General features: G+C 40.2%; 1 protein-coding gene across 1 annotated transcript in view; it reads left to right on the top strand.

The window, feature by feature from the left end:
- The window catches only part of LOC124555738 (BTB/POZ domain-containing protein 7), a 54,630-nt gene that overhangs the window by 27,981 nt on the left and 12,461 nt on the right, over positions 1 to 14,188 (top strand). The window contains exons 6-8 of the mRNA XM_047129761.1: positions 5,496 to 5,963; positions 6,230 to 6,402; positions 12,061 to 12,282. Coding sequence (XP_046985717.1) covers positions 5,496 to 5,963; positions 6,230 to 6,402; positions 12,061 to 12,282 — 863 coding nt within the window. The remainder of the gene's footprint in view (positions 1 to 5,495; positions 5,964 to 6,229; positions 6,403 to 12,060; positions 12,283 to 14,188) is intronic.

Raw genomic sequence — 14,188 nt, forward strand, 5'->3', positions numbered from 1 at the left:
ATCGGTGATTCTTTTTTAATCCTAGATGAACTATTTTGCTAAAATGAAGTCTGTTATAAGCTATTTGTTACACATTTGTGTCTTGAGTTGCTTAACAAAATGATCAATAAATCAAAGTCTCTCTAACAAGAACCACTAAAAAATAGTCTGTAACAGCACAGATATGATTGTGCACTCGTTAAGTGGAGGTGACATTGAACTATCTTTAAACACTAAATGAACCTGGAAAGGAAGGGTGGTATCCTGTAACGATTACCACCACCGCCACAGTTTTCATGATTGCCATGGATTTACAAAAATTGTGTGCAGTCTTCATTTTTATGTCATTTTTAATGTAACTTTTTCACCCAAACACTTAAAAAGAGTCAAATTCAAATTGTTCTGCAGGTGAATAAAATGTGTGACAAAAACCAGCCCACCACATGCAGTCAATGTAGAATGGAAGTTGTTATTCATTTAACTTCATGACCCAGGATTTTGCATCGGATTAACAAGGCATCAGATTGCTCCGTAAAAATTTATATTTATTTTTGTAGTCTTGCACACGTTCCCATGTTTCTGCAAGTTTGGAAATACCCTTGCTATAGAACTCCGTTACAGCTTCCTGAAGACACTAACACACTGCTCGCAAAACATCCTTCACTGTCTTGTAATGTTGGCCTCACTTTCTGTACCTTAACAGAACCAAAAAGATAGTAGTTGGAGGGTGCCAAGTCAAGGCTATAGGGCAACTGTGGAAGAGTTTTCCAGCCAAATGTTTTGATCTTCTCCTCAGTAATAGGAGCAATGTGAGGACACACGTTATCCTGTTGCAGAATGGTCTTCTTTCCAGGGTGTTTATTGTGCAATGAACAATAGAGCTTCAAAAGTGTCTGGATATAGAAAGGCAACGGCATTTCTGGATTGTCCAATTTCAAAGAAATCAGTCAGAATGCAACCCTGTGCACCCCTGAAGACATTGTCCATTACCTTCCCAGAAAAACGTGCCGCCTTTCTTCTTCTTCAGCGATGAATCCGAGCAGTGCCATTGCGTACTCTGGTATTTTGTTTCAGGCTTGTAATTATGGAACCAATTTTCATCGCCTGTCACAATACTCACCAAAAAATAGTCACCTTCAATTTCAAGTTTCTGAGGGTTTTGGGTGATTGTTCTTCTCTCAAGTTCATGGTCTTCAATCAAGAAATGTGGGGTCCGACAGACACAGACTTTTTGATAACCTAAGCCTTAAATCGTTTCTTGCACTGCGCCATGTCCTGCTGCAAGTTTTGCAGCAATTTTGTTTACTGTGACACACCTGTCTTCTCTAATGGGTTCATCAACTCTCCTTTCTGCGTTTCTGGAGGCAGTTCGAGGGTGACTGTTATGAGGTTCATCCTGAATACTCGGGTTTCCATATTTGAAATGTTTCACCCATCTCCTAGCACTGCTGACATACATGCAGGCATCTCCATATACATGTTGATGGTTGAAGTGAATTTCAGCTCCACATTTTTTCCTCTTTAACTAAGAATTCAATGATGGCATGTGGTTGAAAGGAAACATTGATGTTGTCTATTTTGGAAGTACTGTCTGCGATCACACGATAGATGCTAATAATGTCACAATATGGCAACATGTGGTGTAAAGTGTGTAGATTATGATCGTGCAGTCATTTTTTTTACATTGTTGGAATCTTAACAATAGGTTGCTCCCGACTTTCATTGTGGCCTACTTGGCTTTTAATAGAACATGTTTAAAAAGAAAATACCATAATTACATTGAAGGAACACACACACACACACACACACACACACACACACACACACACACACACAGAGAGAGAGAGAGAGAGAGAGAGAGAGAGAGAGAGAGAGAGAGAGAGAGATTTGGGTACACCCAAAATTAGAGAGACACCACACTGGTGCCATTCCAGAATTAGTTGCAGAGGGTACAAATAAACTCAGTAAGAAAAGGGCTCCCTTTGGGGCCATGCAGTCCAGGATATAAGTTCTGAAAGTTACCTTGAGTCTGGCCTTAGACAACTGAAGGTTGAAAAGTTGCTATTCTAGCACAAGATGTATTCACATAGTTTCAGGTATTTTAATTTTTTGGAAATAATTTTATTTGTTCAGCTACATTAATGTTTTGTCCTTCAAAATAGTTCTCATTAGATATTTACACTTATGCCAGCACTCCTTCCAATCCCTGAAACACCCCTGGAACTCAATCTTTCAAATAGCACTCAGCTCATTTAATGATGCACTTTTAATCTCATATAAGCTCATAAAACGATGGCCCTTTAAGGTCCTCTTTATTTTTGGAAACAGGAAAAAAGTCACTCATGGCCTTATCTGGTGAATATGGAGGATGGGGCATCATTACAGTGTTGTTTTTTGTCAAAAATTCATGAGCAAACAATGAAGTGTGTACAGATGCATTGTCATGATGCAAATATTCACATTTGACTACACTTGCTGAGCTTTTTTCAGTCTTGGTGATCCAGAATTCCTCCACTGGGGCGATTGAGTCACAGTTTTTATGTCTTACCCTGTACACCCATGTCTCGTCTCTTCTTATGACACATTTCAGTAGTTCTGCATCATTCTTGACTTCATTTAGCAATGCCAGAGCAACTTCCATTTGCTGATGTTTTTGCTCAAAAATCACCTTCTTTGGCACAAATTTTGCTGTTCTACATTTTGTATCCAACACATCCAAAAAGATTTTGTGGCATGCGCCAGGAGGCCTGAAGATGGTACTGTCTGAAAGCAGTAACCAATCATCAAAATAAATTGTGGCTATAGACTAAAACATATACTTTTGCAAGTTGTTGATGTGCTGCGGCATCCAGAACATTTGTCATAGTCTACTACTTCACGGCCATCTAGGAAACACTTGTACTACTCGTAAACCCATTTTATTCACAACAGAATCACCAAAAGCAATATTCAGCGTTTCTAAATCCTTGTTATTATTCCATTTTTATAGCAAAATTGACTGAAAATTCTCTGATACATTTTTAAAAGAAATCAATAATTGGCACTTGTAGGCACACACATTTAACCTTCTTGACAGCTGACCACAGACTAAACATCCAATGTGGCTACCAGTGTAAAAATGCATTTCAGCCTTATTTACCAACACGGCAATAATAAATCATGTGAATCAGACAAATACACTCCTGGAAATGGAAAAAAGAACACATTGACACCGGTGTGTCAGACCCACCATACTTGCTCCGGACACTGCGAGAGGGCTGTACAAGCAATGATCACACGCACGGCACAGCGGACACACCAGGAACCGCGGTGTTGGCCGTCGAATGGCGCTAGCTGCGCAGCATTTGTGCACCGCCGCCGTCAGTGTCAGCCAGTTTGCCGTGGCATACGGAGCTCCATCGCAGTCTTTAACACTGGTAGCATGCCGCGACAGCGTGGACGTGAACCGTATGTGCAGTTGACGGACTTTGAGCGAGGGCGTATAGTGGGCATGCGGGAGGCCGGGTGGACGTACCGCCGAATTGCTCAACACGTGGGGCGTGAGGTCTCCACAGTACATCGATGTTGTCGCCAGTGGTCGGCGGAAGGTGCACGTGCCCGTCGACCTGGGACCGGACCGCAGCGACGCACGGATGCACGCCAAGACCGTAGGATCCTACGTAGTGCCGTAGGGGACCGCACCGCCACTTCCCAGCAAATTAGGGACACTGTTGCTCCTGGGGTATCGGCGAGGACCATTCGCAACCGTCTCCATGAAGCTGGGCTACGGTCCCGCACACCGTTAGGCCGTCTTCCGCTCACGCTCCAACATCGTGCAGCCCGCCTCCAGTGGTGTCGCGACAGGCGTGAATGGAGGGACGAATGGAGACGTGTCGTCTTCAGCGATGAGAGTCGCTTCTGCCTTGGTGCCAATGATGGTCGTATGCGTGTTTGGAGCCGTGCAGGTGAGCGCCACAATCAGGACTGCATACGACCGAGGCACACAGGGCCAACAGCCGGCATCATGGTGTGGGGAGTGATCTCCTACACTGGCCGTACACCACTGGTGATCGTCGAGGGGACACTGAATAGTGCACGGTACATCCAAACCGTCATCGAACCCATCGTTCTACCATTCCTAGACCGGCAAGGGAACTTGCTGTTCCAACAGGACAATGCACGTCCGCATGTATCCCGTGCCACCCAACGTGCTCTAGAAGGTGTAAGTCAACTACCCTGGCCAGCAAGATCTCAGGATCTGTCCCCCATTGAGCATGTTTGGGACTGGATGAAGCGTCGTCTCACGCGGTCTGCACGTCCAGCACGAACGCTGGTCCAACTGAGGTGCCAGGTGGAAATGGCATGGCAAGCCGTTCCACAGGACTACATCCAGCATCTCTACGATCGTCTCCATGGGAGAATAGCAGCCTGCATTGCTGCGAAAGGTGGATATACACTGTACTAGTGCCGACATTGTGCATGCTCTGTTGCCTGTGTCTATGTGCCTGTGGTTCTGTCAGTGTGATCATGTGATGTATCTGACCCCAGGAATGTGTCAATAAAGTTTCCCCTTCCTGGGACAATGAATTCACGGTGTTCTTATTTCAGTTTCCAGGAGTGTACTATCTGTGAAAATACAAAATTTCTGATACCTTTTGAACACATCTGATATGTTCATTTAGTGATAAAGCCTGGTACTTTCCTTGACATGGCATAGTGTCATGGATATAGAGGATTTACGAATATCTCTCTCTCTCTCTCTCTCTCTCTCTCTCTCTCTCTGTGTGTGTGTGTGTGTGTGTGTGTGTGTGTGTGTGTGTGTGTGTGTGTGTGGACTGTTGTAGTTTTCTATATTTTGTGTAGATATGGCACACATTGGCCCTATTTTGAATCATAATGGTGATCACTTCAGACTGGGAAACAAGTATTGGCTTTTGACATCGTGACCTCAAAGATCTGCATATCTTGAACTATGTGTCACTATAGTAGTTTCCTTGGAGAAGGAAAGGAATGGCTGTATGTCACCTGTAATAGTGAAACCGTGTATGATTAGGAAATAACTATGAAAAGTGGAAATCAGATTTTTTTAACAAAAGTTGTAGAAAAGTTTGTATTACAATGATCTGACTTTTTAAGAGTGACACACACAATAAAAAAGTGAAGACTGGCTGCAGCTAAGATATGAGGACAATTGGCAGAGGTGTAGCTCAGTGTAAATGGGTTCCATAATGTGCTAATATAATAACTGGTACTGAAAACTGGTATCATTAGTGAAGCCTGAAAAGTTTTGCAAAAATATAGCCATTGTATAACTGCTTTATTCTATACCAATTATGAGCAGCTGGTTACCATCACATATGTTAAAAGCTGCTTTGTTAAGTGGTTCTTATTTCTTGTGAATATTTGCTTACTGTTCTTTCTTCATAATGTATTTTTTTCCTGTTAGATGTGCTGTTTTCTGCTTGATATATTGAATTTATCACTGATAATTTAATTTTATCTCATATATTGCCTTTATTTCCTTTCAATCTCCACAGAGCCAAATCTTCTTAGTCATACAGCCCATTCAGTGTCAAGGAAAGGTGTAAAGAAACGTGACCTGAGTGATGTTGAACTTAGAGAAATTTTGTCAGATTTGTTGCCACTGGTACGTATGGACCATGTACTGCCTCCAAGTAGTGAAGTACTTAGCCAAGCAATCAGACGTGGCCTTGTAAGCACGCCACCCAGTCACATGATAGGAGATGAAAGAGAGAACTTGCGCCTAAACGCATGGATACGATGTGGGAAGAATAATGGACTTTTTGTTCGGCCTCGTCTGTTCATGCCGTATTATGAAGAAATAAAGGCACAGCTTGATGATCATATGCTACAGGAGGTAGAATTACTTCGAATACGAAGAGCTCGATATGCCCCTGACATTCCTGATACGCTGTACATGGTGGAGGAGAAACCTCGACCAATGGGTGCAGCTGGTGTTGATGTTCTAGCTGCAGCACTTCCAGGTATGGGCAATGTTCCACATTTCATCTTTAAAAGCTGTTGTTTAAAATAACAGCAAAAAAGTATATGGTTGAGGAGAAGCAGATTACAAAGCCATTATCTGAAAATGGTTACTAGATTTCACAGTTATTTTTACTACACATATAGTAAGGATTAAATGTATATTTATAAATGTAATAACTTTTTGCATTGAAACTGTTTACTTGAGGTACTTACTGTTTTTATCTTCAACATTTATGCATATCTTTAAAAATTTGCCCTTTTGCAGATGCTGCCACCATGACAGCTATGTTAAAAAGGGAGCAGAAGTTAAGACAGTCTCCAAGCTGCCAAAGAGCCATTGCCTTGCCATTATCTAATCGACAAGAAATCAATAAACAATTAAGACTTCGTGTTGTAAGAGAGTTCAACTTGCCAGACGCTGTCTCTGATTTGCTAGAGGTAAAAATACTTTTATGATTTCACCATTTAAAAGAATTAAATGATGGGTTAAAATAAAAACAATTGTGTGTTTTTACTTGGCATGTAATATGTAATTGAGAAACAGATACTATTGTAAGTGGTATTGATTTTGTATTTAAAATAACAGCACAAGAATATATGGTTGAGGAGAAGTAGATTACAAAGCAATGTAAATTAATAGGGATAGAGGAAGAAACATGGAATAATAATAATAATAATCTTATTAAAATGATGAAGCAGTAATTCTGTTTATCAGTCGGATAATGTCTGCAAAGGAAAAAAAAAAGTAATAGTATAGTATATTCACTGGTAGCAAGTTTATGTTTGTTGCTCCATTGTCATGTTCTTAAAAACCAAACAGAACTTTGTAGGGTTTGATGATTAGTGGAGGAATTAGCTATGATCTTTATAGGAGAATTATTATTAAGTGAAAAGGTTCAGGCAACATATGGAACTCATGGATTTTGGGTATAATAGAAAATTATGCATTGGTTTATTCAAGATATGAAGAGAAGGATATTGCAACAATGAATTGGTTTCTCCCTGTTTAGAAGGTGAGAAAATAGTTCGTGGATGCAGTCAGTTTCTCAGTGCACCCAATAGTAGAAATGTGGTAGTTGCTTAAATATGTACCTGTTGCCCAGTGATATCTGGCATGTTCCCATGAATTATTATTTTTTTTATTGTTATAAATAGTTTTAAAACAGAAATGTATAAAATGTTTGCGCTGTTTTTATATGTTATGTTATTGTGTGGCTGCTTTTATTTGCACTGCTGTGATATTCACTAGCACTGTGTCTTAAAGCATGATAATTTCACATGGTTAGACTGCTACATATCTGTGGATGCAACTGCGTTATAAGTTGTTGGTAGTTCTGGTATGTGGTGAAGTTATCGATCATTCGATCGAAAGATGAAATAGATATTTTGTTAGAATGTCAGTTATTCCTATTTTGAAACCTGTTTAATGTACACTGATGAGCCAAAATATTATGACCACCTTCTTAGTAGCATATTGATCCACCTTTGGAATGCAGTGCAACAGTGATTCTGCCTTGCATTGATTCAACAAGTCCTTGGCAAGTTTTTGCAGGTATGTGGCATCAGATACCTAGGCGCAGGTCTCACAATTAAGATTAATTTATGAGCTGGTGGTTTGTGTCCATGGTGCTCGTGTCCAATAGCATCCCAGATGTGTGTCATTGGTTCCAGAGCAGGTGAATTTAGTGTACAAGATGCCAACATAAAATCAGTATAATGCTACACAAACTACTGTGGGATAATTATCTTGCTGGAAGATGCCATTGCATTTGAGGAAGACATCAGTCATGAAGGGATGCTGGTGGTCTATAATAATGTTCATGTAGTTCACAGCTGTCATGGTATTTATGATTACTACCCCAGGCCCCAAGGACATCTATGTGAATGTCCTTCATGGTGTAATACTGCTTCCACTGTCCTGCGTCCAAAGCAAGGTGCATGTTTCAGGCAGCCATCTGGAAATGATTGTCGAACTGGTGTAAAGTGCATGTGATTCGTATGCCCAGGTGACTGGTGACCATTGATCCATGATCCAATATTGTTGATTCCTTGTGCACTGCAGTCATAATGGACAATGTTGGATCAACATGGGAACAGGGAGGAGTCATCTGCAACGAAGCCCCATGTTCAGCAATGTACACTGAATGGTGTGTTCAAAACTCTTGTACCTGCACAAGCATTGTACACTGTCATCAGATCTGCCACAGAGCGGGCAAGCCTCTGACTTCTCCATTCTGTGACTTGTGACTAGGCATGTATGTCCACCACCTTGTCACCTACTCCTGATTTCACTGTCCGTCAACTGGAAGTAGATGTTCAAGACCATAGCATGCAAACACCCAACCAGCTTCTCCATTTCCAAAAGGCTGCTTCCCCAGCAACATGCCTTGATAATCTGTCCTCTGTGCATGTCAGTTATGTCTGGGGATTTCTTTATTTGCTGCTCATACTGTCACTAGAATGATTCCCAATTTGTCTCTGCTCCTCTTAGATACTTTCCTTACGGATTCACGTGTGTGCAGTGCCAAGGCAGTGGTCATAATTTTTTGGCTCATCAGTGTAAGACAAATTACAAATTAAACAACATATCTTCTTCCTGAAAGTTTGTCAGAGAAATGGCTGTAAGAATGCCTGTACAGATAGAATCCATGTAAGGTGGTACGCAAGATATCAATGTGACCTGTTGATACTGAATCAACCAGTAGTGATGAACTCACTCAGAAGAATTGAGTATGAACATATTTCTTGCACAAGTAATTGCCAAACTTCAGCATTGTTGCTCATACAGTGTAGAGAATCTCCTGAACTTGAATATCATACCTGACATTCCAAAGCAAAACTTCTATTTATCAAATAATGACATACAAATATCCTTTGCAGTGCTGTACTACAAAGACTATTGAGACATCTGTGATGTGAGAAAGTTTTGCATATAGTGTAGGACCCAAAGACTGCTTGTGTAACATTTTTGTCCACATTGTGTTAATGACATCATTTGACTTTGTTAGTCCATGAAAATTATCTAATGTTCTTTAAAATCAATGAGAATATTCCTGCAAATTCTTCCTTCCATTGATACAAGGATTAACATATAATCCTGCAATATTTTCTCTCTCTCTCTCTCTCTCTCTCTCTCTCTCTCTCTCTCTCTCTCTCTCGAATCATATTCATGCCATTTAATGATTCATAGCAATCTATTACTTAACTTTGTTTATGTAAAATTGGCATTTTACTTACCACTACCATACTCCTAAAACTATTAAAATTTCACTTCTATATTTCTGCATCAAAGTCAGCATCATTTTTGTAATAACGCAACTGTTTGTTCATTATAAGATTATCCTACAGCGCACTACTTTTGTACGATTGTTGTGATATACAGCCTCTGCCCAGAAAGTTTGATGAATAACGTCATATGCTCACAGTGGTAAGAGTTACCAGATCCCACACCAGACAAGTCAAGACATGGCTGAACAAGTTCCCCAGCAGCAGTACTGCAAGTGTCCTTCTTGTGTGGAAAACGACTGAGCAAGGTAGTGCAGTGGTTAGCACACTGGACGATGGTTCAAACCCACTTCTAGCCATACACATTTTGATTTTCCGTGATTTCCGTAAATTGCTTAAAACAAATGCTGAGATGGTTGCTTTGAAAGGGCACGGCCAATTTCCTTCTCCGTCTTCCCTAATATGAGCTTGTGCTCAATCTCTAATTATTTCCTCATCAGTAGAATGTTAAACAATAATCTCCATCTCGTTTAAATTGCATGGTGTAGAGTGAAGGTGTATTGCACACAGTCAGAACACAAAATGGATCAGCGAACGAATATGCTATTTTGTTTCAAACTTGAAAAATCAGTTAAAGTCTCTTGAAATGCTGATAATAGTTTACGAAGAATGTGCAGTCACCTTGAAGTGTATTTGACTGGTTTAAGTGGTTCCGAGAAGGGAAAGACACCTTGGAAGACGGCCACTGAGCTGACTGGCCTGTAACTGTTTGCACCATGGAGAGTGTACTGGAAGTAAAGGAACTCTTGTCCCAGGATTGTCGTGTGACAGCACGAATGATGGACAACAAAGTGGGAATAGTGCCCACCTCAAAGTGATGCAAGTTTTGGTCCTGACCTTTTCCCCACACTTTGATGCCATAAAAAATGCAACTTCAGTTAATGCCTGTGGAGACATCATCAACATGGTGGGTAGAGAGCCAAATTTCCTGAAAACCATCATCGTGAGCAACAAGACCTGGTGTGTGAGGTACAATTCCAAAGGTAAGTGACACAGTATAATGTGGTGGGGTTATAAAATCGCCAAAAAGCAAGAAGGAATATAGTGAGAGATCCCACATCAGGATAATGCTTGCGGTGTTCTTCGAATCTGAGTGTCTCATCCATAAAAAATTCCTCCTGGTGGGCGCCACGTTACATGCTGCTATATGTGTGGAAATGCAAAAATGTCTGCTGTAACAGATAAAATGGGTATGCACCCGTACACCAAACAAGATGACTTGATCCCTTTCCACGAAAGTACCTGGGCGCACACTGCCTTTCTAGTACAGTAGTTCCTGACTGTTAGGGGTGTAGTCACTCAATAACCCACTCTACTCCCCTGACTTGTCTGCCCCAGATTTTTTTCTCATTTGTAAAATTGAAATCTGTGCTGAAAGTTAAGAGGTTTGGACATAATGTTATGACCCAACTGAAGTCTATCTGTAAGGACCCCAGATTGCACAAAGGGTTTCCGTGACTTGTACAGCTGTTACCGGAAGTGCATTATCATCGATGGGGTTTACTTCGAAGGACAGAAACTGCTGTCTCAGGTAACTCGACAATCTGTTTGCGATATAGCCACATTCACCGAACTTTCTCGACAGAGGTTGTATATTATTCTTCAACACTTTGAAATTAATTTTTGTTTTGCCATACATCCTCCCTTTTCACCAAGGGAAAACCTGTGGCATATTTTTTGATTATTGACTAATAGAAATTGAAATAATTGCATTACTGAAGTTCTCACAGATGTTACTCTTATATTATTAAAACTTTTTAAGAGACAAAAATTTAACATGGAGATATATTTCTTAAGCTCATATGTAATTGGCAGAAGTGACAAGCAAAATAATGTATTGTGTGTGTGTATTGTATCTTATAAGTGCTGAAATGAATCAGAATCAAAGCTTCCACTCTGCAGCTGTGTCTAAATTGAAAGTGACCTTACATCACAAAATACAAGGTCCAGGTTTGAGTCATGGAGAGCCCAAGCATTTTAACTTTTGAGGAAAATTCATTGCTGTGAACAGTTAAGACATGCATATTTTCATGTTGGTAATCATTTACCTGTAAAGAAAGGAAAAGAGTTCTGTTAAAGAGTACTGGATCAAAGATTTTTTACCACTGGCACCTCCCGTTATTTTCTGGGAGGAGGTGGATATGTTTACAGATCTGCAGCCATTTGTAAAACGTTTATGTATGCATCTATACCCTGCAAGCCACCTTCTGGTGTGTGGAAGATGGCACTTTGTGTACCAGTGTCACTTCCCCCCTTTCCTGTTCCAGCTGCAAATATTTTGCAGGAAGAATGATTGCCGGTAAGCCTGTGTGTAGGCTCTAATCCCTCTATTTATCTTCATGATCTTTTCATAAGATACATGTAGGAGGAAGGAGTGTATTTGTTGACTATTCTTGGAACGTTTTAACATGAAGCTGCACCTGCACCTTATTGCAGAATGCTTCGCTTGCAGCAAAGTTGATTAATCATCTCTGTGATGCCTTCATTCTTACTAAATGTAGTGTGGTTTATTAAAATACAGTACAATTAACATAGAAAACAAATGTTTTAATATGATTTTGTTATATACTCGTAACTACTCTTCTTTTATCATGAACATAATTTTCTGTTGTTAATCAGTGATGTAAAAGGATATAAATCACGAAAACTTTAGAGTAAAAAGTTAGAAATTGTTTGTAGAGAAAACTAATATACTAAGAGCTGTGTAAGCATTTTTGAGCAGTTTTTTGCCAGTAATTCATAATGTTGATAACTTTGCTGATAAATATTTGCAATGATTTCATTGAACTTTCCTTTGTCTGAAATTTCCAGACAGCAGCTTGTTATTGTGCTCAGGAAGAGGAGGAAGATGTTGCTATGGACGGAGAACCAGTTAAGGCACCTGTTGGAAATAAACAGCCAGTTTGCTCTCCTGGGATACCGCCAAATTTTGGCCGGAATATGACCTTCCCACGTGGTCACACAAGTTATTCACAGCGCCACGAGTTGCCAGCCATTGTCACGGAGGGTGATGCTTATAGAAGTCACGGAGAGGTAATTTCAACAATATGTTCTTTCTTCTTTTTATAAGACTTTACCCATGTAAAAGAGACACTTGAAAAGTAATTCACTTTAGCATTTGATACTTAGATGTTCCTTCTTCAGAGAAGAAAGAGGGACTAGTGATTGGTTGAGGTTGGAAAGTGTCGAGGGTAGATCACTAGGACTCTTGGTGGAGAGGGACACCATCTGTTGTGTGGAGAGGAGAGGCAAAGATGATGGAGATTATGTCAGAGAGAGTAGGTGGTGACATAGTGCAGTGCTAAGCACTGTGCTGGCGTCAGACAGAAGATGACAGATGGGGCAGAGTGAGACATAATGATGAATTAAAGAAGAAGAGAAATGAAAAGTTGAATGAATAGTGCAACCAAGAAGTGGTATGAGAAGAGGAATAGAGTGTGGGAAGAAAACATCAAGAAAGAGTGAATGGGGAAAGAGAACTGAAAATAGAAATAAATAATTCAGTAAATGATCTGTGACTCACCCAGGCTTCAGACAGGTAGCATTAAGTATGCACGGCTGAACGACTTGGCTGACGTGGGTATTTTATTTACAGGTCACATGATAGATTTATGATTTAAGTTTATAGAGAACAACATTAGGCAAGTGAAAAACATCACTTTCGTGTAACTTAAATGATTTATGCAGTGCTCGCTAGGAAAGTTTTCAGGTGGCACAGCTGTTGTGTTCTATATTTAATTGGCGTTCGGAATGACATCTTGTGCCAAAAGTGGAAGCTGCGAGCTACCAGGCCGCCCGGTCTGCCCTGAATCAGTGTATATGTTAATGGAAACTGTACCAAAATCCCTACAGTAGTTCCTGATAAGATTATCCTTCACATACAGAAAGAAAAACATGTTGGGGTACTTCAACATAGAAAGGGTATATATAGAAGTATAGCTTCAGGTAATAATAATTTTATATGGCTCTGTGGCCTGGACGATATTGACTTGACTCAGGAAGATGTACGTGTAGCACAAAATGTGCAAAACCCAGAATGGAAAGCAATAATAGCTCAGATAAATGCGACAATGTTGTCTTAGTGAGAGTGTAGAACCATACCTATTGTGAGGAGTGGTGAAGATGAAATGCTCTTGTTCATACAGTAACAGCCTAGTCTGCGAGTTCTGCCGTTTACTATTAGATGACAAAAACATTGTTTTCTCAAATTCATTATAGTTCGGCCAATTGCATGGAATATTCATAAATTACATACACAAACCGTCCTTGTAAATCAGCCTACCTATTAGTAAAAACGATATCAAAATCGCTACAGTAGTTCCTGAGATTAGCCCAAGCAAACAGACAAAAGCAAGCTGGAGACTCCATTTTATATACAGAGAGAATATTTTACCATTGAGAAAATAAGGTCCGTGAAGTATTGGGGGGGGGGGGGGGGGGGAGCAGATGTTAATGGAAGTAAGTCCAGGAGGGTGGTGATGAGAGAATGTTGGAGGAAAAGTTCCAGTATTTAAAGTTAAAGTAAACTAATACTGGGCAAGAGGATTCAAATGGTCTATGTGGTGTAACAAGCACTAAGGTCACTTGTGTTCTCCTGTAAAGCAAGCTCAGCCACTAGATACTGGGTATTCTCAAGGATGGCACTTTTTTTATATTCATTCATTTGTTCAGCTTAGCGGTACCTCTTCATATATAAAAAGTTGTGCAATAAATCCATCTTAGTGGTTAAATAACATGAACTGTTTCACATGGTGTTCTTCTTTTGATGAGTCAGGATTTTGGAAAGAATGACATTTCAGTTGTTAAGGAGATAATACAAAATTTGTGTCTGTGAATTCTTTGACATCAGCTTTATTAGTTGTAGATATAGTACCTGTTAGTGACATAATGGAAATTTGTGCCAGAACAGGACTCGAATCCAGATTTCTCTCTTAGTGCA

This window comes from Schistocerca americana, chromosome X (genome assembly GCF_021461395.2).
Source record: "Schistocerca americana isolate TAMUIC-IGC-003095 chromosome X, iqSchAmer2.1, whole genome shotgun sequence".
Lineage (NCBI taxonomy): Eukaryota > Metazoa > Arthropoda > Insecta > Orthoptera > Acrididae > Schistocerca > Schistocerca americana.